The sequence below is a fragment of the Oncorhynchus nerka genome, linkage group LG2 (assembly GCF_034236695.1).
Source record: "Oncorhynchus nerka isolate Pitt River linkage group LG2, Oner_Uvic_2.0, whole genome shotgun sequence".
NCBI lineage: Eukaryota > Metazoa > Chordata > Actinopteri > Salmoniformes > Salmonidae > Oncorhynchus > Oncorhynchus nerka.
In genome coordinates, this window is record NC_088397.1 from 29408065 (window position 1) to 29432899 (window position 24835).

The 24835-nt window shown below is 44.6% G+C and overlaps 1 protein-coding gene across 4 annotated transcripts; it reads right to left on the reverse strand.

Annotated features, from left to right (window-relative positions):
• Positions 1–265: 265 nt before the first annotated feature.
• On the reverse strand, positions 266–24306 carry LOC115129659 (contactin-associated protein-like 2). 4 transcript variants are annotated; one of them, XM_029660267.2, is made up of 6 exons: positions 24117–24306; positions 23611–23734; positions 10611–10664; positions 10152–10208; positions 2052–2099; positions 266–1211 (listed from the first exon to the last, which is right to left on the reverse strand). In XM_029660267.2, the coding sequence occupies exons 2-6, from the start codon at positions 23717–23719 to the stop codon at positions 1039–1041; spliced, it is 441 nt and encodes a 146-aa protein (XP_029516127.2). In that variant the 5' UTR covers positions 23720–23734; positions 24117–24306; the 3' UTR covers positions 266–1038. The 4 variants fall into 4 exon arrangements, with proteins under 4 accessions (XP_029516127.2, XP_029516126.2, XP_029516128.2 ...); XM_029660266.2 differs by having other exon boundaries at positions 10611–10667; XM_029660268.2 differs by lacking the exon at positions 10611–10664 and having other exon boundaries at positions 24117–24305.
• Positions 24307–24835: the final 529 nt, after the last annotated feature.

Below are 24835 nucleotides of genomic sequence, written 5' to 3' on the forward strand. Positions count from 1 at the left end.
ACTGGACCACATTTAGTCACCGATACAGTATTTTGGGATGTTAATACTTTGAGCATTTATCAGGGCGTTCCTGTTGATATGCCCTCTCTGAACTACATGGAAGCCTTTCCACCTAGCTGGGGCTAAGGAACAAACCCCCGTGTGATTCGGCTGTCTTCAGTTTCCTTTTGAAACTTCCCTGTTGTTGCCTTGTTGATACAAAAAGTCCTTCCTCTCTGGAACGAGTGTTTTACTGCTAATTAGACACGGTTTTCATCAGGCAAAACAAGGTCGCTTCTCTTTAATCACATGGTAATATATTAGTTACAGAGACTTGCATAAGAATTAGAAGGGGAATTTACATTTTTTTGACTGTTTTGTTCCCAGTATTGTCATAGGTGAAATGTCTGTCAAGTTTCATGAACATATTTTTTTGTGTTCTTATGGTCCTTGCCGTAGCATTTCCTTTTCTCAGTTATTGGTACCTTCAGGCCAAAAAAAAAAAAAACATTCAGTTTGGCGTTAGGAAAGATGCCTGTGCCTTGATTTCATTTTACAAGCTCAGATTACTACTGGACGTCAATTTAGAAAAAAATTGAAAACAGATATTACATTCAGCAATGCTATACATTATTATACATTAAGCTCGCTCAACACCCTCATAATAGAAATTCAAACAAGGTACTATCTTTTGAGTATAAACATTTACATGTAATGAATATGAATTGTTTATTAAAGTGCTTCTGTATATTGATTGATGAAGGAAATAAAGCTGTAATGTGGCTGAAATAGCCAAATTCACTAATGGGTGTCCACATAATTTTGTATATATAGTGTATATCTGGATAATACAAAAATAATTGATCTAACGATTCTGTCTCTTCGTGGCAAAATCTGCAGAGCTGAGATGGTCGTATGCCCCATATAAATGTTGCCTTGAAATTAGATGACCATCATAGGCATTACCAATTCCGTAGAAAATATTTGGCATCTTGAGTTGACAACTGGCCCCGGTTTAGAATCGGAAAAAGTCCTGTTTCAAATGAAGTGTACTTCTTTCTATTCTTCCTCTTTCAAAATCTCTAGTTCGCTTTGAGAGGCAACACCATACGTGTCGACAGAATCAGAATCACCACACTCGGCCTCGTTGGTGTGGTAAGTGCCCTTATGCTTGCATTTGTGGCACAGTACCAGCACCAGTACCACCACCAGTACCACCACAAGAATGACTCCTGGGAAGGGAGAGAGATGGATATAAATTAGACTGACAGAGGGGAGAATGGTCTCTGAAAATATAGAATACTCTTTTAAAGAGTAATATGTTTTTTCATAAGACACGTTATCATAGGGGTAATCGTGATCTAGAACATCAAAGAAACATTACATTGTTATGTGTTAGTTCATAGATTTTTAGGTAGGTGGATCGGCAGGTAGCCTAGTGTTTTAAGATTGTTGGGCCAGTAACCGAAAGGTCACTGGTTCAAATCCCTAAGGTGAAAAATCTGTCGACGTGCCCTTGAGCGAGGCACCTCTATACGTTTCTCTAGATAAGAGCACCTGCGAATTGACTTCGAATGTAAGCAAAATAATGACATTTCTTTGATGGAGTAAAAAAAAGATGCCATGCTGAGGCAGCAACGTTCTGACGAGGGAAACGATAACAACTATACAGGTGAAACCAGAAACAATAAGTTGAGGACTTTCCATTTACGTATACTCATGGAATTAGTTCTATTTTCAGACTATAGAGAGAACAATAATGCTTCCACATCTGGATAACCACATCTAAAGCTTAGGGGTTAATGTAAAGCACCTTGTGACAACTGCTCATACCCTGGGGCGGCGGGGTAGCCTAGTGGTTAGAATGTTGGACTAGTAACCAGAAGGTTGCAAGTTCAAATCCCAGAGCTGACAAGGTAAAAATCTGTTGTTCTGCCACTGAACAGGCAGTTAACCCACTGTTCCTAGGCAGTCATTGAAAATAAGAATTTGAATTTGCCTAGTAAAATAAAGGTAAAAAAATATATATAAAAACGTCTTTATAAATACATTGTGATTGATATATTTCTCACCTACGAAAAGGAGTTCAAAGGATACACCTTTTACGATGGCGGCTCCCACTGCAAATGACACCAGAACAGAGAACACAATAATGACATTAGAGAGACAGAGCCTCGCAGTCAACACACAGACATGTATGGTACCTACTGATTTACATCATTACACTTCCCTTCAGATTTCACCGTACTTACACCAGCTTGTTTGACGCTGGCTTGCGTTGCTTGTCTCCGTAGTTTGACTCTTGTTTAGACTATACAGTAGTGACATATTCATGTGTACAGTATATGATGTGGCTTTGAGTACAGCTACACTGTCGACAGGAGGTAGCTTATCTCCTGATTCTCCTGTGTCGGAAGCATGAAGGCAGCTTGATGTACAAGTACACCCCCTGGTTTGGACGCTAGTCGAGCGCAGGGCCTGTTGACTGAATGTTATTCTCTCACTTCAACAGTGACAGGTAGAAGGTGCCTTTCTGCCTGTCAAAAGTGGAAGGGAGACTAAATAAAGAGTGATGAAGGAGATGCTAAGTATAAGTTATTGCAATGGAACAGCTGTCCAATCCACCTTGACTTTAATCTAGCCGGGGGGGGGACACAAACACTCCAATCAGCTCAATGTGTGTCATCCCCTCCCCCCAACCAATCTTACAGTGCATCATGCACGCACACACACACACACACACACACACACACACACACACACACACACACACATACACACACACACACACACACACACTTCCAGGTGTGTAGGGAAAAAAAGTCACACATTTCAAAAGTGCCAAGCAACAAAAAAAACAAGAAGTGTGTTGGGACGCGTCGGTGTGCAATACCTCATTAACTCTTAATTACCTGCTTCATCAGAGGAGTTCAGCCTATCATTAATGATTCATTAATCACTATCGCAAAATGTGCAACCCCTTCCAAGGATGCCTCCCAAATGGCACCCGATTTTCTTCATAGTGCACTACTTTTGACCAGGGCCCCTGGTGCTCTGGTCAAAAAGTAGCACACTCTATAGTGTATGTTGCGCACACCAAGTCGTTATCAGGATACATGCGTCGATAACCACCCTCCCTGAGCAAGGGGGCACAAGTATAGTGGATGACATGGTCGGAGGTTGAACTGAGAGCGTGAGGTTGCTGCATTCAGAAGACTAGCTACCCCGGGGGTGAAAGAGGGTATGTGGTGTTAGTAGTGTGTGTGTCAGTACTGAGAGAATACATGTTTGAGCAGGGAGAGGAGAGTTCACAGGCCTTATTAACTCTCACTGTTTGAGGTCAGAGACAGGATGGTAATTGAGACTGAGGCATGTAGGCTTCAGGGAAAGACTGCTCTCTCTGTCTGCTCACACACACACACACACACACACACACACACACACACACACACACACACACACAGTGAGAGACTTCAGGGAGAGATTGCTCGTGCTCGCTCTCTGTCTCCTCCTGACTATTTTGTGTATGTCCATTACATGAAATCCTAATAAAAATCTATTTAAATTACAGGTTGTAATGCAGCAAAATAGGAAACACCTCAAGGGGAATGGATACTTATGCAAGGCACTGTACAGATAGAAGGGTGAGAGAGAACTGCAAACATGTTGTCTACTCCAAAGTGAAAAATACATTTACATTTACATTTAAGTCATTTAGCAGACGCTCTTATCCAGAGCGACTTACAAATTGGTGCGTTCACCTTAAGACATCCAGTGGAACAGCCACTTTACAATAGTGCATCTAAATCTTTTAAGGGGGGAGGGGGTGAGAAGGATTACTTTATCCTATCCTAGGTATTCCTAAAAGAGGTGGGGTTTCAGGTGTCTCCGGAAGGTGGTGATTGACTCCGCTGTCCTGGCGTCGTGAGGGAGTTTGTTCCACCATTGGGGGGCCAGAGCAGCGAACAGTTTTGACTGGGCTGCGCGGGAACTGTACTTCCTCAGTGGTAGGGAGGCGAGCAGGCCAGAGGTGGATGAACGCAGTGCCCTTGTTTGGGTGTAGGGCCTGATCAGAGCCTGGAGGTACTGAGGTGCCGTTCCCCTCACAGCTCCGTAGGCAAGCACCATGGTCTTGTAGCGGATGCGAGCTTCAACTGGAAGCCAGTGGAGAGAGCGGAGGAGCGGGGTGACGTGAGAGAACTTGGGAAGGTTGAACACCAGACGGGCTGCGGCGTTCTGGATGAGTTGTAGGGGTTTAATGGCACAGGCAGGGAGCCCAGCCAACAGCGAGTTGCAGTAATCCAGACGGGAGATGACAAGTGCCTGGATTAGGACCTGCGCTGCTTCCTGTGTGAGGCAGGGTCGTACTCTGCAGATGTTGTAGAGCATGAACCTACAAGAACGGGCCACCGCCTTGATGTTAGTTGAGAACGACAGGGTGTTGTCCAGGATCACGCCAAGGTTCTTAGCGCTCTGGGAAGAGGACACAATGGAGTTGTCAACCGTGATGGCGAGATCATGGAACGGGCAGTCCTTCCCCGGGAGGAAGAGCAGCTCCGTCTTGCCGAGGTTCAGCTTGAGGTGGTGATCAGTCATCCACACTGATATGTCTGCCAGACATGCAGAGATGCGATTCGCCACCTGGTCATCAGAAGGGGGAAAGGAGAAGATTAATTGTGTGTCGTCTGCATAGCAATGATAGGAGAGACCATGTGAGGTTATGACAGAGCCAAGTGACTTGGTGTATAGCGAGAATAGGAGAGGGCCTAGAACAGAGCCCTGGGGGACGCCAGTGGTGAGAGCGCGTGGTGAGGAGATACACTATATATACAAAGTTGTATGTGGACACCCTTCAAATTAGTGGATTCGGATGTTTCAGCCACATTACTGACAGGTGTATAAAATTTAGCACACAGCCACGCAATCTCCATAGACAAACATTGGCAGTAGAATGGCCTTACTGAAGAGCTCAGAGACTTGTGGCACCGTCACAGGATGCTACCTTTCCAGTCAGTTGGTCAAATTTCTGCCCAGCTGCCCCGGTAAACTGGAAGGGATTTAATTGTGAAGTGGAAACGTCTAGGAGCAACAACGGCTCAGCCGCGAAGTGGTAGGCCGACACAAGCTCACAGAAAGGGATCGTCGAGTTCTGAAGCGGGACGCACATAAAAGTCGTCTGTCCTTGGTTGCAACACACACTACCGAGTTCCAAACTGCCTCTAGAAACAACGTAAGCACAAGAACTGTTCATCTGGAGCTTCATGAAATGGGTTTCCATGGCCAAGCAGCCACACACAAACCTAAGATCACCATGCGCAATGCCAAGCGTTGGCTGTAGTGGTGTAAAGCTTGCCGCCATTGGGCTCTGGAGTGATGAATCACGCTTCACGCTTCATCTGGCAGTCCGGCAGATCTCAATTTCCTAGTGCCAACTGGAAAGTTTGGTGGAGGAGGAATAATTGTCTGGGGCTGTTTTTCATGGTTCGGGCTAGGCCCCTTTGTTCCAGTGAGTTGGAATGTTATAGCTACAGCATGCAATGGCATTCTAGACGATTCTGTGCTTCCAGCTTTGTGACAACAGTTTGGGGAAGGCCCTTTTCTGTCTCAGCATGACAATGCCCCCGTGCAAAGCGAGGTCTATGCAGAAATGGTTTGTCAAGATCGGTGTGGAAGAACTTGACTGGTCTGCACAGACCCCGGACTTCAACTCCATCGAACACCTTTGGGATGAATTGGAACGCCGACTGCAAGCCAGGCCTAATCACCCCATAATCAGTGCCCAGCCTCACTAATGCTCTTGTGGCTGAATGGAAGCAAGTCCCTGCAGCAATGTTCAAACATCTAGTAGAAAGCCTTCCCAGAAGAGTGGAGGCTACTATATCAGCAAAGGGGGGGACAAACTCCATATTACTGCCCATGATTTTGGAATGAGATGTTCGACGTGTTCGATGTTCGAAGTATTCTCCTGGGTGCCAATATATTTGTTCATACCATTTATTTGAATTTCCTTTCTTTATTTTTGTGGGTATTAAAATGATAGTTAGGATGATGTCCCCCTATCCCCTTAGTAATCCCGCCTCCCGAATCCAAGTGTTTGACATGGGGGAGGGGCCCAGTAACTTTATGATCAAACTTTATCAATGTCTCATCCAAATATAATCAAATGTCGTGTGCAAAACATGATTTTGACCATCCACAACCTTTAAAAACACAAGCAGAAGTGACCATTTCATTCAGCGCAAAACAGGACATGTTAAGACTCACGAAAAGACCATCTTAACGGTAATGGAGTTGATAATGGAATGGGTTTTGACCTGAGCAGCCAATCCAGCCACGACGCACAGTGCCCAGGGTTCTACCTGGAACCAAAAAGCCTTCTCCTATGGGGACAGCCGAAGAACCCTTTGGGAACCCTTTTTCTAAGAGTGTATAATGTCATATCAATGGCAGATTTGTTTTGAGAATCTGCCCTGCACATCGGCAACAATACAATTGACAGGAGAGGTGTGGATAGAGGTGTGAATGTTATGCGGAAAGACATTTAGGCCTACGTGTGCACACAGTGCCATGGAACGAGAGAAGCGATTTATGACAGCACACTTCAGACCCGATCCTGTTTAGAACCCCCCCCCCTTCTCTTTATATTGGATCCTGTTTAGAACCCCCCCTTCTCTTTATATTGGATCCTGTTTAGAACCCCCCCTTCTCTTTATATTGGATCCTGTTTAGAACCCCCCTTCTCTTTATATTGGATCCTGTTTAGAACCCCCCTCTTCTCTTTATATTGGATCCTGTTTAGAACCCCCCTTCTCTTTATATTGGATCCTGTTTAGAACCCCCCTTCTCTTTATATTGGATCCTGTTTAGAACCCCCCTTCTCTTTGTATTGGATCCTGTGAAAAGTTTGGATTTGCGCAAAACCAGCTGTATTATACGTCCTCGGGGAGCAATTATGGTGCCTGTAACTGTATTCAGACTTAGCCTATTTAAAACAGGTTGTTTTTTAAATGTATTTTATAATTCGATCAGAGTTAGACACGGTCTTTTCAGGTCTCATTAACAGCCTAGTGAATTGATCTTGCTTATTGACCACATTTGGCATGTCCCTGTCCAAATCCTACCGCCTATGTTTCACCATGTATTTCCACATTGAAGCAATGCAATTACAACAATGTGGACTGCAAGCATGTTCAACACATTTAACAAACTCGGCTATAACGGATGAGCATTCGAATTGGAGTTGATGACAAGACCGTAAACTTCAAGCAACCACATATTTTGCCGGGGAGCACGCTGTTTAAAGGCACAGAATCAAATGATGTCAATTAGCCTATCAGAAGCTTCTAAAGCCATGACATCATTTTCTGGAATTTTCCAAGCTGTTTAAAGGCACAGTCATCTTAGTGTATGTAAACATCTGACCCACTGGAATTGTGATACAGTGAATGATAAGTGAAATAATCGGTCTGTAAACAATTGTTGGAAGAATGACTTGTGTCATGCACAAAGTAGATGTAACCGATTTGCCAAAACTACAGTTTGTTAACAAGAAATGTGTGGAGTGGTTTAAAAACGAGTTTAAATGACTCCAACCTAAGTGTAAGTAAACTTCCGACTTCAACTGTGTATTGCCAACATTGTTCTTTTCAGTAATAATTCCCTATTTCTGTCCCTGGTGGGGCTTGTTGATCGCCTCTGTGTCCAGTCTGCCAGAAGTACTTTCCTGACACTCACCTCCCTGCATTCTGGTCTTGTCCCATCCTTGAGAATTACTGGAAAAAAGTTCTGAGCATTCCCTCAGTCATCCTCCATATTACCATTCTTGCATCCCCAAAACTCTGCATCCTCCACTACTTTGATGATGGCGTCCCCTGTGTTTCCTCTATGTCCAAGGACAAACAACACTTCCTGTTGATTTCATTAACAGTCGCCCAAAAAGGGGATATTTCTAAACTGGATAAGCAGATCCAATGTTTCAACCATACACTGGCTTCATTTATTGTCTGACCTGGCCTCCCTGGAGAGATCCACAAAATAACAAACTGAAGGACACAATCTAGGAACCATTCCTATCCTACATTGCCCGCAGGCCACCTCAGACAACATTCAAATGGTACCTCCTACCTACTAACAGCCCCATGGTAACAGGCAACTTTTCCACAAGTCATGCTTTGTCTTGTCCGGTCCTGTCCAGTGTGGCCGTCTCTTGTTTTATCCTGTTTTGGTATGTCCCAATTTTCTACTTTCCTCATTTAATTCTAACCCTAAATTTTCAGTTTTTCTTACTTGTTGGTTGTAATTGACCTTCTTCACTATAATAAACAGTTGTATGTCCACAGCACATTTTAGATCAGTAACACCCACAGTGTTCAATTTAACACTTTCTTAGAAATTATATGTGATCCACCGAAATAGTGTTCACAAACTGACACCTCTAGAGTGTTGGTCCCTAACACCATGGGTGTTGCAAATTCAGACTTAAATTAACACTTTCTTACAGTTGATGCTATTGCACTTTTTTTGTGTTATGTAATAACACATGTGGAGGGGGCAGAAATATTTGAGCTATTTTCACAACCACAATCATGGGCGCAATTGCTGGCGGTAGCGGGAAAGGCCTGGGTTTATATGAAAAACAAGTTGTGGGTGTGTCAAGGCTTCAGAATGTGCTAGCTTGGAAAATTCCAGAAAATGTCGACATGGCTTCAGATGCTTATGATAGGCTAATTAACATCATATGAGTCAATTGGAGGTGTACCTGTGGATGTATTTCAAGGCCTACCTTCAAACGCAGTCCCTCTTAGCTTGACATCATGGGAAAATCAAAAGAAATCAGCCAAGACCTCAGAAAAAACATTGAAGACCTCCACACGTCTGGTTCCTCCTTAGGAGAAATTTCCAAACGCCTGAAGGTACCACGTTCGTCTGTACAAACGATAGTATGCACCATGGGACCACGCAGCCGTCATACCGCTCAGGAAGGAGATGCGTTCTGTCTCCTAGAGATGAACGTACTTTGGTGCGAAAAGTGCAAATCAATCCCAGAACAACAACAAAGGACCCTGTGAAGATGCTGGAGGAAACAAGCACAAAAGTATCTATATCCACAGTAAAACAAGTCCTATATCGACATAACCTGAAAGGCCGCTGAGCAAGGAAGAAGCAACTGCTCCAAAACCACCATAAAAAAGCCAGACTACGGTTTGCAACTGCACATGGGGACAAAGATTGTACTTTTTGGAGAAATGTCCTCTGGTGTGATGAAACGAAAATAGAACTGTTTGGCCATAATGACCATCGTTCTGTTTGGAGGAAAAAGGTGGAGGCTTGCAAGCCGTAGAAGACCATCCCAACCGTGAAGCACGGGGGGTGCAGCATCATGTTGTGGGGGTGCTTTGCTGCAGGAGGGCTTGTGCACTTCACAAAATAGATGGCATCACGAGGAAAGGAAAGTATGTGGATATATTGAAGCAACATCTCAAGACATCAGTCAGGAAGTTAAAGCTTGGTCCAAAATGGGTCTTCCAAATGGACAATGACCTCAAGCATATTTCCAAAGTTGTGGAAAAATGGCTTAAGGACAACAATATCAAGGTATTGGAGTGGCCATCACAAAGCTCTGACCTCAATCCTTTATAAAAATTTGTGGGAAGAATTGAAAAAGCGTGTGCGAGCAAGGAGGCCTACAAACCTGACTCAGTTACACCAGCTCTATCAGGAGGAATGGGCCAAAATTCACCCAACTTATTGTGGGAAGCTTGTGGAAGGCTACCCAAAACGTTTGACCCAAGTTAAACAATAAAAGGCAATGCTACCAAATACTAATTGAGTGTATGCAAACTTCTGACCCACTGGGAAAATAAAGCTGAAAGAAAATAAAGCTGAAATACTTCACTCTACACTATTATTCTGACATTTCACCTTCTTAAAATTAACTGATGATCCTAACTGACCTAAGACAGGGAATTTTTACTAGGATTAAATGTCAGGAATTGTGAAAAACTTAGTTTAAAGGTATTTGGCTAAGGTGTATGTAAACCTCCGACTTCAATTGAATTTGTCCCCCGCTATAGGTATCTTCACACTTTGGTGTAGACAACATGTTGGAATTTCTCTCTCGCCCCCTTCAGCCTTCATCAATGTGTGATTTCTGAAGACAGTAATGTAGTTACCTAAAAAAGCATCTGAGGTTGTTTCAGTCATATGTGCAGAAGTTGTTGTCAGAACTCCTGCGAAAGCAAGCACATAGTAAAAAGATACATTAGGTACAAACACAAAATACCATATTGCTGAAAGAGACAAAAGAAAGCCCCATTGCTCTTTGCACAAGTTCAATGGCGCTGTCACGCCCTGGCCAAAGAGGCTTTTATTCTCTATTTTGGTTAGGCCGGGGTGTGACTAGGGTGGGAATTCTATGTTATTTTTTCTATGTTTTTGTATTTCTTTGTTTTTGTTTTCTGTATTGTTAGTTTCCTTACAGAACTGTTTGTTTTCCTCTTTGTTATTTTTTGTTCTAGTGTTCTGATTTTAATAAAATATCATGAACACGTCTCACGCTGCGCCTTGGTCCAGTCATTCACAGGAAGAGGATCGTTACAGACGCTTTCTTTTGAAGACAGTAATGTACTTACCAACAAAAGCATCTGGAATTTCAGTCTTCTGTAGAAAAGTTGTTGTTAGAGCTCCTGCTAAAGCAAGCACATAGTAAAAAGGTACATTTGGTACAACCACAGAATACCATATTGCTGAAAGAGACAAAAGAAAGCCCCATTACAATTTGCACAAGTGCAATGAAGGTGTCACACTCTGGCCATAGAGATGCTTTTATTCTCTATTGTGGTTAGACCATGGTGTGACTAGGGTGGGCATTCTATGTTCTTTTTTCTATGTTTTTGTATTTCTTTGTTTTTGGCCAGGTATGTTTCTCAATCAGGGACAGCTGTCTATCGTTGTCTCTGATTGGGAACCATACTTAGGTAGCTCTTCCCACATGGGTTTTGTGGGTAGTTGTTTTCTGTATTGTTAGTTTCCTTACAGAACTGTTTGTTTTCCTCTTTGTTATTTTTTGTTCTAGTGTTCTGATTTTAATAAAATATCATGAACACGTCTCACGCTGCGCCTTGGTCCAGTCATTCACAGGAAGAGGATCGTTACAGAACTACCCACCACCAAAGGACCAAGCAGCGTGGCCAGGAGAGGCAGCCCCAATCATTTTTGGCGGGACGGTTGGCGGAACCGAGGATGGAACCAGAGCCAGTCAGGGTGAAATTGGAGGTGAGTGAAGGAGGCAAAGCAGAGACAGTGAAGGAGGTGATGGGGAGATTGGAGGAGAGAGTAATGAGAGAGTTCCTGTGTTGGTGCATGAGGCACGACATCCGCCGACGGAGCATGTCCTTGATTTGATGTCACCTGAGTCAGCTCTCCATACTCTTCCTGAGGTGCGTGCTAGCCGTCTGGTGAAGACTGTGCCAGCCCCACCTACCAGGCCTCCTGTGCGCCTCCACAGCCCTGCCCGTCTTGTGCCAGCTTGGCACTACAGATCTCCAATACACGTTCTTAGCCCGGTGCGCTACATTCCAGCTCCCCGCATCTGCCGGGCTAGGTGAGGATCCAGCCAGGAAGGATGGTGCCATCCCTGTTCTCCAGACCTCCAGTGCGTCTCCTCGGGCCAGGATATCCTGCGCCGGCTCTAGGCACGGTTTCCCCAGTTCTCCAGGAGATCCCAGTGCGGCCTGTTCCAGCTCCCCGCACGTGCCGGGCTAGAGTGGGCATTCAGCCTGGAAGAGTGGTGTCAAGGCTATGCACCAGATCTCCAGTGCTCCCCCACAGCCCGGTCTATCCTGTGCCTCCTCCACGGACCAGGCCTCCAGTAGGTCTCCCCAGCCTGGTGAGTCCTGTGCCTGTGTCCTGTCCGGCGCTGCCAGAGTCGCCCTCCTGTCCGGCGCTGCCAGAGTCGCCCTCCTGTCCGGCGCTGCCAGAGTCGCCCTCCTGTCCGGCGCTGCCAGAGTCGCCCTCCTGTCCGGCGCTGCCAGAGTCGCCCTCCTGTCCGGCGCTGCCAGAGTTGCCATCCTGTCCGGGGCCCACTGCGAGGGTCCCTGCTCCAAAGGCACCACCTAAGTGGGCCAAGCCGGAGGTGGAGCAGGGTGTCTGTCCCGCACCAGAGCCGCCGCCGTAAAGAGGGCCCACCCGGACCCTCCCCTTGAAAGTCAGGTTTTGCGGCCGGAGTCCGCACCTTTGGGGTGGGGTACTGTCACGCCCTGTCCATAGAGATGCTTTTATTCTCTATTTTGGTTAGGCCAGGGTGTGACTAGGGTGGGCATTCTATGTTATTTTTTCTATGTTTTAATATTTCTTTGTTTTTGGCCAGGTATGGTTCTCAATCAGGGACAGCTGTCTATCGTTGTCTCTGATTGGGAACCATACTTAGGTAGCTCTTCCCACATGGGTTTTGTGGGTAGTTGTTTTCTGTATTGTTAGTTTCCTTACAGAACTGTTTGTTTTCCTCTTTGTTATTTTTTGTTCTAGTGTTCTGACTTTAATAAAATATAATGAACACGTCTCACGCTGCGCCTTGGTCCAGTTATTCACAGGAAGAGGATCGTTACAGAACTACCCACCACCAAAGGACCAAGCAGCGTGGCCAGGAGAGGCAGCCCCAATCATTTTTAGGGGGAGGGGGCACACGGGACGGTCGGCGGAGCCAAGGATGGAACCAGAGCCAGTCAGGGTGAAATTGGAGGTGAGCGAAGGAAGCAAAGCAGAGACAGTGAAGGAGGTGATGGGGAGATTGGAGGAGAGAGTAATGAGAGAGTTCCTGTGTTGGTGCATGAGGCACGACATCCGCCCGACGGAGCGTGTCCTCGATTTGATGAGATGCTTTTATTCTCTATTTTGGTTAGGCCAGGGTGTGACTAGGGTGGGCATTCTATGTTCTTTTTTCTATGTTTGAATATTTCTTTGTTTTTGGCTCTCGAACAACAGTGCAGAAAGTGTGGTTTCACATAAAACAATTGTCTAAATAATCAAATCAGTTCATTTGTTAAGTTTGTCACGTGCGCCGAATCCAACAGGTGTAAACCTTACAGTGAAATGCTTACTTACAGGCTCTAACCAATGGTGCAAAAGAACAAAAAGGTGTGTATGTGTGTGTGTAAGTAAAGAAATAAAACAACAGTAAAAAGACGTTTGAAAAAAGAGTAGCATGGCTATATACAGACACCTGTTTGTCAGGCTTATTGAGGTAGTATGTACATGTAGGTATGGTTAAAGTGACTATGCATATATGATGAACAGAGAATAGCAGAAGCGTAAAAAGAGGGGTTGGCGGGTGGTGGGACACAATGCAGATAGCCCGGTTAGCCAATGTGCAGGAGCACTGGTTGGTCGGGCCAATTGAGGTAGTATGTACATGAATGTATAGTTAAAGTGACTATGCAAATAAGATAAACAGAGAGTAGCAGCAGCTACCCAGCGTGGGTGGGGGCACACAATGCAAATAGTCCGGGTAACCATTTGGTTACCTGTTCAGGAGTCTTATGGCTTGGGGTAAAAACTGTTGAGAAGCCTTTTTGTCCTAGACTTGGCACTCCGGTACCACTTGCCATGCGGTAGTAGAGAGAACAGTCTATGACTGGGGTGCCTGGGGTCTTTGACAATTTTTAGGGCCTTCCTCTGACACCGCCTGGTGTAGAGGTCCTGGATGGCAGGCAGCTTTGCTGCCTTCAACAGGATTTGACTTCATAACAAAGTGTCCCATAGTTCCCTACTCTACCTGCGGCGCTACCAGTCAAGTGAAACTACATGTGCAAAATCCTAACTATGTTCGTAAGTACGGTGTCCAGTAGAGGTCAGTGACTGAAAGCAGCTTGGAATTGAATAAAGCACCGAAGCCACAATGAAATAAGTGGGATCTCACATTTTGCAACACATGGTTTGAAAAAAGCACGTGATGAAACGTAGCCTTGGACGTAATTGAAGACGTACTTCTGATAAAGTGCTGCACGTATAGACACACTTCTTCGAAGTTAGCTGCTTAGAGATGAACGCATGCCTCGGAGCACCGGTATCAAACGTAACATCACTACTAATCACTTCACAAACCAGCTTATTGTGATTTTGCAGGTTGGATGTGACCCATGATCCGATATTTTCAGACCACAACGCTGAGGACAACTTGGCCATAACTAAAAGCCTTATGACAAGTACAGTATAAGGTCATGAAGGGTTGACTTCAAATTGAAACACATTCACTTACTGTAGGTAGTCACTTGGTGAAGGTTTCCGGACCTGAAGTTATTGAATGCAACAACCATTTCTCTGTCACTAACAAACACAGTCATGGGTGGGTACCTCTCACATTCACTTGAAAGGCATCCTGGGAGAAATGCAAATAAGGCTTACAACCTACAATGTAAAAACCAAAATACCATAACTATACTGGTTCTATTTTTGGTTCGCGGTAAGGAGGCGCATGTGTCAAGCCCACGTTAGTTTGCAATTTCGTCATGTGAAAACTGGCGCACTGGCATTTTCCAGCCCTAACTCCAGGTTCAGCAATTTACCTGTCTAACATCAGATCACTTGCGCTGAGGTGGGAGGGGTGGCAATATTTGAGGTGTGTTCTTAAACGTCACGAACAGTCATTCTGACTCCCATGTAAAATAGCCTTTTGAGTGACTAAAAACTAAATCACCCATAATATTTTGTGTGGATAGAAATGCTCAATATTTGAGAAAAAGTACTCTTTCTCTCATAGCTAACTACCTGGAAGTTTGAAAAGACAGGCTGAGTGGGCAGGGAGTTTATATTCATGAGCTTGCATTGACTGACAGCTCTTTGAAACGCCTATGTCAAGAAATGTGGATGTAGTGAGCAGTGTTGCAGGAAAATCCTCTCAAGCTAATTTGGTGATTGATACACGAAGCAACTCAAACAACATTGGAATTGCATTAATGATGGCAATTTGTTTTTTTTTAATCAAATTTTGTCACCAGTAGAGTAGCTATCTAGCTATATAAACCACGCCCCTCTGCAAACACCCCTCCTCCAATGTTGGTTGTAAGGTGGTACTTATTTAAAGAAGGGTAATTTGACTCATATCTGCAGAAGATAGGTACATTAGTTACAAACGCAACACAGTACAGTTCTTGCTCAGAGACTGAACAAGTGCCACTGCAAGCTACAGTACACTAGAGCTTAGGGGCTAAGAAGATTCATCAGTAGAACAAACAAGGAAGTGTCTCTCTCTGCCCCTAAGGGTGGGACTCTGCTGGTTGCCCTTGCTGTTGAGTTACAGCATCCCAAACGGCTCGCTATTCCCTATATAGTGCCCTACTTTTGACCAGGTCACATAGAGCTCTGGTATCAAGTAGTGCACTAAATAGGTAACAGGGGGCCATTTGGGACATAACCACAGTATGCTGTATGCATGCCTCTTCTGCTGTTTCTGTATCCAGAACATTTGTTTCCCCAAGACAGAGCAGAACCCCGTCCATAGGATGTCCCCCCCTGGGAGGAAACAAGCTGCACTGGTGCCCAACCTTGGGGACTGAGCCGGTAGTTGGTGGCATGGCACAAAATAGACTCCACAGCCCCACTGACTGACTGTGACAAATATTTGTATGAGGACTAAATGTGCCTGAGAACAGAATACATTCCCAAAAGGAGAGCTAATCGATTATCTGAATGCTGCCTGCGCAGCTTAGGCCTCTGTACGTGGCAATTGTAGTTCAATTCTAGTACAGTACACACAGTTGGAGCGCTTGTTGTTCTCGATTCAAACCTTGACCCAGTTTGTGTCCGATTGTTATATTGAATATTTTCAAGACAATGCTGATGCAAATATGACATATAGGGGAGGATACTCTCTAGTATCACTACAATGGAAAGGTAGAGTACGAGCTTTGCTTTGATATTAGCTGGGTTCTTTTCATGAGGGCGTCCCAGATTCCCATGTTAACTCCAGGCAGTCGCTTGGTCTTTTGATAAAGGGATGATGGCTGACTGTAACATTCCCCCATATATCCCTCTGATGTTTCCCCTCTCTCTGACCTCCCCTCAGCTGCCCAGGGGTATAGAGTGGTTGATAGGCCAGGCAGGGGCCAAAATGACGGTAATTTACATTTATTTTGTTTTGAAGCAGAAGTCCTTGGAGGGTGAGATGAGATGGCTTTGTAGTGAGATCATTTGGGGCTCTGGCCCAGCGCTCTGTAGTTAATGAGGTACAGACAGAGAGCCTCATATGAAGGAGAGCGGTGTAATGTACTGTAAGTATGGGCTTCCTGGTGCTGCAGGGGCCATTCACTTATTGTTATGGCTTTAAGAGGTTGGACAAGTATATTATTGCCTGGGGGGATATGGGCTAGAGGGCATCTGAGGGGGTTGTTCAGCGAAGACAATGTTCAACTGATTAAAAAAAGGACATCTATGCATTCATGTGCGTGTCAGAGAGAGGGAAAGAGCGAGAGAGATTTGCTGAAACAACAATGGTTGCCATTTGTATAGTTCCTACAGATACATCTACTATATCCACACTTAAGGGAGTACTTCTCTATTAAGGTTAACGACACTCTCTTAGACCCTTTCCCTAAACCGTTTCCTACAGCATATTTAACTATTCTAAAGCAAATGTTCTCCCCACACCCAGTCCACTATATAACGGCCTGCTGGGCTTCGTCTTCACGCCGGATGCTCTGGAGGAGGATTAGTGTAGAACTGGTCTCAACACACATCCCCATCCTTTCCTCCTCAATGACATCATCCATGATGCAATAGTACAGTCAGAGCCCAGCGCAGTAAGTGGGCTATGCTGTAGTATGCTGTATGGCCTATGTATCTGTATATATGTATCACTTATGCTATTGTTACTCAATACTATCTGTCCTTCTGCTACGGTGACTGTCCCTATAGTGACTGTCCCAAGGACAGCAACGTCAATAGCATCTGCCCTTCTGCTCCGGTGACTGTCCCTATAGTGACTGTCCCAAGGGCAGCAACGTCAATAGCATCTGCCCTTCTGCTCCGGTGACTGTCCCTATAGTGACTGCCCCAAGGACAGACATCAATAGTATCTGCTCTTCTGCTTTGGTGACTGTCCCTATAGTGTGCCCCAAGGGTGACTGTCCCTATAGTGACTGCTTCAAGCGTGACTGTCCATATAGGGACAGACCCAAGGGCAGCAACGTCAATAGTATCTGCTCTTCTGCTTTGGTGACTGTCCCTATAGTGTGCCCCAAGGGTGACTGTCCCTATAGTGACTGCTTCAAGCGTGACTGTCCCTATAGTGACTGCCCCAAGGACAGCAACATCAATAGTATCTGCTCTTCTGCTTTGGTGACTGTCCCTATATGGTGCCCCAAGGGTGACTGTCCCTATAGTGTGCCCCAAGGGTGACTGTCCCTATAGTGACTGCTTCAAGCGTTACTGTCCCTATAGTGACTGCCCCAAGGACAGCAACATCAATAGTATCTGCTCTTCTGCTTTGGTGACTGTCCCTATAGTGACTGCCCCAAGGACAGCAACATCAATAGTATCTGCTCTTCTGCTTTGGTGACTGTCCCTATATGGTGCCCCAAGGGTGACTGTCCCTATAGTGTGCCCCAAGGGTGACTGTCCCTATAGTGACTGCTTCAAGCGTTACTGTCCCTATAGTGACTGCCCCAAGGACAGCAACATCAATAGTATCTGCTCTTCTGCTTTGGTGACTGTCCCTATAGTGACTGCCCCAAGGACAGCAACATCAATAGTATCTGCTCTTCTGCTTTGGTGACTGCCCCTATAGTGTGCCCCAAGGGTGACTGTCCCTATAGTGACTGCTTCAAGCGTGACTGTCCATATAGTGACAGACCCAAGGGCAGCAACGTCAATAGTATCTGCCCTTCTGCTATGGTGACTGTCCCTATAGTGACTGTCCCAAGGGCAGCAATGTCAATAGTATCTGCCCTTCTGCTATGGTGACTGTCCCTATAGTGACTGTCCCAAGGGCAGCAACGTCAATAGTATCTGCCCTTCTGCTATGGTGACTGTCCCTATAGTGACTCCCCCAAGGGTGACTGTCCCTATAGTGATTGCCCCAAAGGCAGCAACATCAGTAGTATCTGCCCTTCCCATGCGAGAAGGTTGTTCAAACGTTAAAGCATTTAAAAGCATCACAGTGGTCTTTTCCAGTGAATGGAGGATGTACCATATCATTTCGATCTGGCTATTGAATTTGGATCAACATAATACTTTTGTGAAGGAGCTACCTATAGGTGTGTGGCTGTTCCTTTAACAAGGCTACAGCACTTACAGCAATCCATGTCCTGATTAAGATCGAAGGAGCTGCTGCTATCTCCCTCCTTCTCCTCTTGCTTTTTAAATGTATTTCTACTCTGATTTCCCAGCTGTCAAAGCAGCAGTTTGAGGCGAAGGCCGTGGCGCAGGCACTCTCCCAGGACCTGACTACGGTGCTGCTCTGAGCCAATGATGTGACCTTGAGTTCCCTGCCTGGTCTACTGGGCACAGGCCGTTTGACATGCTTGACAGATGCTTTCTTTCCTCTCATTAACTTGTGAGAGGTGTGAAGAGAGAAAGAGAGGTGGGGGAGAGAGAGAAGCCCCGTTTATACCTGGTTCTAGCTTGCATCCTTTGTCCTGATATTGTCCACATTCTGATTGTGCCCACATTTTTAGACAGGTGTAGATGATTTAAAGATGCATTGGGATCTGAAGGCGATCGGATGTCCTGACCCCCTCCGGAGGTAGTCAGACACGCGTTATGTCTGAATATCTTACCTGTGTAGAACGATCTGGATAGTGAAACCAATTCATTCATCATCATCCCTCCCTCTAGAATCGTTGGCAGGTAACGCCATTGACGTATTGCATCAATATATGTCTTAAAATAAATAAATAAATATTGAAAGGATAACTGTCAAATAATTTTGCATACAGGGAGGGGCCAGGATATGTGGTCACAATGCAGACACAGTGTACATGGATAAGACACACATCTTACTACCATCTGTAGATGCAACGGATACAGTGTGGGCATAGTCAGAATGTGGATAAGATCAGGACAAAGGACGCATGTTAGAACCAGGTATAAACGGGGCTAGAGAGAGAGTAGAGGGGGGGTGTTAAGGGGAGGGAGAGAGGGGGAGAGGGAGAGAAAGGAAACAGGTCTCATTTGAGGCAGTGGACCCAGACTTGACTCCTCAGGTCATTGAGCTGGAGCAAGAATACAGGCAGGAAAGATACTAATGAGACTGAATGATCATACTGAGTGAGATGTTTGAGTAGCCCTTTACACTTGTACATGTGTACAGGTTGAAAATGGCAGATTTGAGCACTGATAAAGCGCATAAATTGAAACACAGTGTCTGTACAATAACATTGTAAACATGACGTCAGTGCTCAGTGCTTCACAACGCTGTATGGGTTTTGACTGACAGTCGTTTTGAACTTGAGCACCGCACGCGACAAGAAGTTGCCTCCATCCCCCCGCTAATCTTTTGAGGTCCGAGTGAGAGAAATGATGCAAATGAACATGACTCGATGTATTTCGAAAGAAATACCGCTTTGATGTCGTGCAAGCAAGACGAACACCTGTGAGTCCAAATGTGCACTTCACATTTCCCATATCATAAAACTCATGTCGTATACAGTGTCAACGTTTATGATCCGTATGTTTGATGTACAGTTACAAGATGACATGGTGTCATAGCCTGGGTTCTCCTGAACAGAATGAGCCTATGTTTGTCTATTGCAGTTGGACACGCACCTGAATGCATTCATTACCAAAAATGATGCCGATTTCTCTGACTTGCCCCGTGAAAGAGTAACCCTGTACGATCATATTTTATAACTTGACAATAGAACAAGCTTTCAAATGATTCCCACCTGACCCAGATTGCGATGTATAAATGGGCCTTTCTTGGATTGCGTAAACAACAACAGTAATTGTGTGATGGTGGGGATGCAGGGCTGAGTTCCAAACAAAACACACATCTACATGCTCTAGGCCACTTGGAGACACCAGTTAGTTCTCCCACTCAAACTCTTGTCATTTTTTGTTGTTGTTGTCTTATGTTGCACCTACTCCACATTTTCAAGGACTATTCTTATCCTGTTACTGAATGTATCCAGAGTATTTTCACATTTCGTTATCAACAAATGCAGTGAAAAGTACGGTGAAATGTAAAATGCACATAAAATCAACAGTGTAATGTTTGGATTCAGTCTTGTCAGGTGAACTGTTGTGTCCTCATTTTTGGTCTAATCATTTCCCCATAGTTTCCAAACTGGTCCCTTTCAATTGTTACCATGCGTATGCTTTCTTCTGTAAGAAACATTTCAAATTAGACCAATCAAATTAGACCAATCAAATTAGACCAATCCATATAGGCCAATTCCTATGAGTGTAAAGGGAGAATTAACGCAGAATGGTAACATAAAATTGTGAGATTTTTGACAGGAAGGCAAGTTAAGATCTGCATACCAGGGTGGTAGTGGATTTGGAATTTATCATGTATTTTAAGTTGAGGAACTGCTACTAGTGTCCATATTATTTTAATCCTGTTGTGCTTCTTTCTTTTTTACTTTAGTTTGAACACAATTGGTAGCAAAAAAGTTATGTTTGTCTTCAGTCCATAAGATCAATGTAAACTACGTTTTAATAGCTGACGTTCAGTACTGCTCTCCTGGGAACAACACTACTTCGTTTTAGACACATTTGTAGCATCTAAGTCAACAGGAAACATAAGCATAAAGAAATAGCAGATAGTCACACACCTGCTAATCAACATCTGATTGTCTCACCTCAATGAACTCTCCCTCACAAAAAATACAAATTTACTGCCTTACAATTCTACTCTAACCAGTGAGTGCATTCTAGAATGATCTCTTTGCTTCTTCACTGTCTCCCAAGGCTGTTCTGACAGTACAACACATGCTGTTTCCCTTTTGTTATTCAGGTGGCATTGCCTTCCTCTCAGACAGCATCACGCTGAGCCTGTCGTACAACTACAGTACGGAGTCACTTTGATGCAGGCATACATGGGTCCTGTCACTGAAGAAGGGGGGGAGAGAGCTAAGGGTTTAATTCGGTCACTTTGACTGGTGAGACAAGCTGTGTGGGATGGCACTGTGATAGCTGTTCGCTGTCGAACGAACCCGAGGGGAATGTGAGCGGAGAAGATTCTCACAGGAATGTTTTCATGTCGATAGCCCACATGATGTATGCCAGTGAGAGAAAGTGACTCTCTCCTTGTTGTAAGATGATCTTGTCACGACACCGCGTTGAACAATGACAAAGCTTTGTCAGTGAACGTTCAAGTTCAGTTCAAATGTGGTCTAATATTGTTCCAAAGATTTAACAAGAGAGAAACAGACAGACACATTTGTTTCTTTTCAAAACTGTCTCACGATATGTTCCCCTACCATTTATAAAAGCAATGGGAGCACAATTATCTCTGTTCCTTAAGTACCCCTTACCGGTACATATTTTTGTTATGGCCCCTGGACAAGCACACCTGATTCTACTTGTCAACTAATCATCAAGCCCATGACAAGTTGAATCAGGGGCTACAACAAAAATCTGTGCTGTTAGGGGTACTGGAGGACCGGAGTTGGGAAACACTGGTTTAATTGGGAGACTGTTACTCTCTTGTGAAATCTTTGGAACAATTTTAGACCACATTTGAATTTAATTGGTAGGGTGGCAGATAGCCTAGCTGTTAAGAGCATTGGGTCAGTAACTTGAATAGATGGAGGGAAAAAAAGTATATCATGCAAGTTTTGCGCCAATACACATGTAGGATCTTCATTTGAATCAGTTTGCTACAGCAGGAAAATAATCCTGCATGAAAAGTGGATTATAATTAATGGAGGAGATGGAGACCCGCACACTGCCTGAACAAATAAATCAAATCCAAAACTGAGGCTTGAATGCAAAATAAAGATTTTATGTCATTTAGATTTCCAGGAGCAATTATGGCTAAGTGCCTTGCTCAAGGGGACATTGTCAGATTGTTCACCTAGTCAGCTCAGGGATTCAAACCGGCAACTTTTCAATTACTGGCCCAATGCTCTTAACCGCTAGGCTACATGCCACGCAGAAAGCTGTTGTTAATTTGAACATCATGGTGGCCCAAAAAATCATAGTACCAATCATTTATGATATTTCTCTGTCCGCTTTTATATACTGTATAATGCAGATCATGCATTCTATTGTACTAGGTACCAATTATAGATTTTCTGATGTATACTCTTGCTTGATCATGTGACATGCAATTATCCTTGAAATAGAAACAGGTGTGTGTGCCTACCATTTATACTGAGGTTGGCCCGAGTCTGAAACTTTTGTTTCAATTTTTTGGGCACCATGATGTTCAAATTAGCATCTTTATTGCATTCAGTTTTGGATCTCCATTTCCTCCAGTATTCTTATTTGGACTCCCACGCACCTGGAACCAACACTATAGAGTAGTAACCTTTAAAGAGCGCAGACGGCCTCCTATCATTTAAATAACATAATTAATTCATGGCCATTTTGTAGGGGTTGATACATTTTTCGTAAGGGAAAATGAAGTCTGAAATTTCAGTGGAAATTGCAAACTTCAGAATACTTTTTAAACATTCTATAAGAAACTGTCCATATAGGCCAATTCCCACAAGAATTGGCCTATATACTTAACATTTCAAGTTAAGTATAATTAACAGTACAAGTTTTACATTTCCTGCATTGCAAGAAAGTGCTCCTGCAAAAGGGTGATCAAATTAAGGTCTGTATTCATCCACACGGTATTCAGATGCTAATTTGAGTATTTTCAGAGTATGTGAGAGCTCCCGTGTGTGTGTGTGTGTGTGTGCGTGTGCGAGAGAGATAGAGGGTGAATTTGAGCTGCAACCAGTCAGTCTGTCCTTATCACTAGAGCAGAACTTGTGGTGCTGGAGGCTTTCCTACCCAGACTTGGCTGGCTGATTAACAGACACTCCCCATAATCTGCAGGTCCATAGTGTGACACACCCTTCTAACCCTCTCTGGGGACTCTCTCTCTCTCTCTACTCTCTACCTTCTTCACTCTTTCAAAGCCATCTTTTCTTCCTGAGGAGGAACTAACAACGAAGAGGTTCATTCTGTTGTCTAAAGCTCTCTTCTACCGGACCATCTCTAGGGCAACCTCCAACCTCCTCAGTCACCTGCTCTGGGCTCTGACACTCTAGGAATGTTGGCGTAGATTCTTGGTGCATCCCAAATGGTACCTAAATCCCTTTACTCCATATAGGGAATAGGGTGCCATTTGGAATGAGGCCATTGTCTGAGAGCCTGCTTTAGAACAGTGTGGGATTGAATTAATATACTTGTATTTCCTAATGAGTTTGCATAGAACATGAATAAAACATGACTTAGGAGGATAGTAGTAGGATTGTGGGCGATCCTTTTGGCCTGAGAATATCTTATAGTCTGAATATTTCCCCCTACATAAAGGTTTTAGGTTTTGTCCAACAGGATACAAATCCTTTGCTTTGTCTTCACAGCTGGTCCAAGCAAAGTTTGTCCTCTCTTGTCTTGTCCACCACCTCCCTAAATACCCCTAGAGTAGTACCTAGTAGGTCTATGGTTGTATCGTGTGGAAGAATGTGGTACACTCACCAGCTACGGAGGGCTGTGTGAAGAGTTCTCTGATGTGACTGACCATGTGGCTGAAGGCCTCTTCCGATACCGAGGGGCTTATTGTACCTGCTGTTGTTGGTGACTCCATGATGAACAGTCAATACTGGACATACAGAACACAGAGAAATAGTGAATGGGTTATTTGGAGAGATTCATTTCATAAATGAAACATAGCCCCTTTTACATATATAGAATTTCATAACAGTTAAGAGTGGATTTTTCTCATACAGTCAAAGTGGGTCATGTCGCCATTCAAAACCACCCACATTACGCCAATGGCTACACGCATTATCAGGATTATTCCTCATTCTTAGAAATCACCGACATGACAGAATTAATACAGCTATTAAGGACGTTGGCGTGAAGCTCTCTTCACTTTCTCTCTCTGTCCTTCTCACAGGGCAACTTGTCTACAAGGTCGATCATAGAACGACAACACAAACTCCTTAATAGAAACAATAACAGGCAAGAAATGCAGAACTCACCAAGTCCAAGTCAAGCGATACGTTTTCCTTCAACTCCCTTTCCGTGATGAATTTGTGCAACTGTTATGCTGTTAAGTTGACAGGAGTGTTAAGTTGGAGACCCATGCGCAATGTGTTTTTTTTTTCTCTCTCTCCCTCGAATGGGTGTGGGCCACATGTGTTGCTCTGTGAGCTGATCTGCTAATTCTCCTGGTAGACAAGGTCTCTTACGTCGCCACGAGTTAAGCATGCAGGCCCCTCCCTTTTACAAATGGGCCACAGCTACTGGGTGATTGTCTCACACAATGGAACTGGCTGGGATAGGGAGGAGTGGAGGCGCACACAGGAAGCCTGGGACCTACTGTAGTGTCGAGTGATAGTGTCACACGGATAGGGTCCTGGGACAGGGTGACGGCTAGGGTTATGGAGGGGGGGAGAGAGACGTACACAGGAAGCCTGGGACCTACTGTAGTGTCGAGTGATAGTGTCACACGGATAGGGTCCTGGGACAGGGTGAGGGCTAGGGTTATGGAGGGGGGGAGAGAGACGTACACAGGAAGACTGAAACCTATAGGGTGGACTGGCGGAAGTTAGCCTAGGCGGCAGGTAGCCTAGCAGTTGAGAGAGTTGGGGCAGTAGCCAAAACGTGGCTGGTTTGAATCCCAGAGCCAACTAGGTGAAAAATTGGTCAACTTGCCCTTGAGCAAGGCTCTTAACCCTAGTTGCTCTGGATAAGAGAA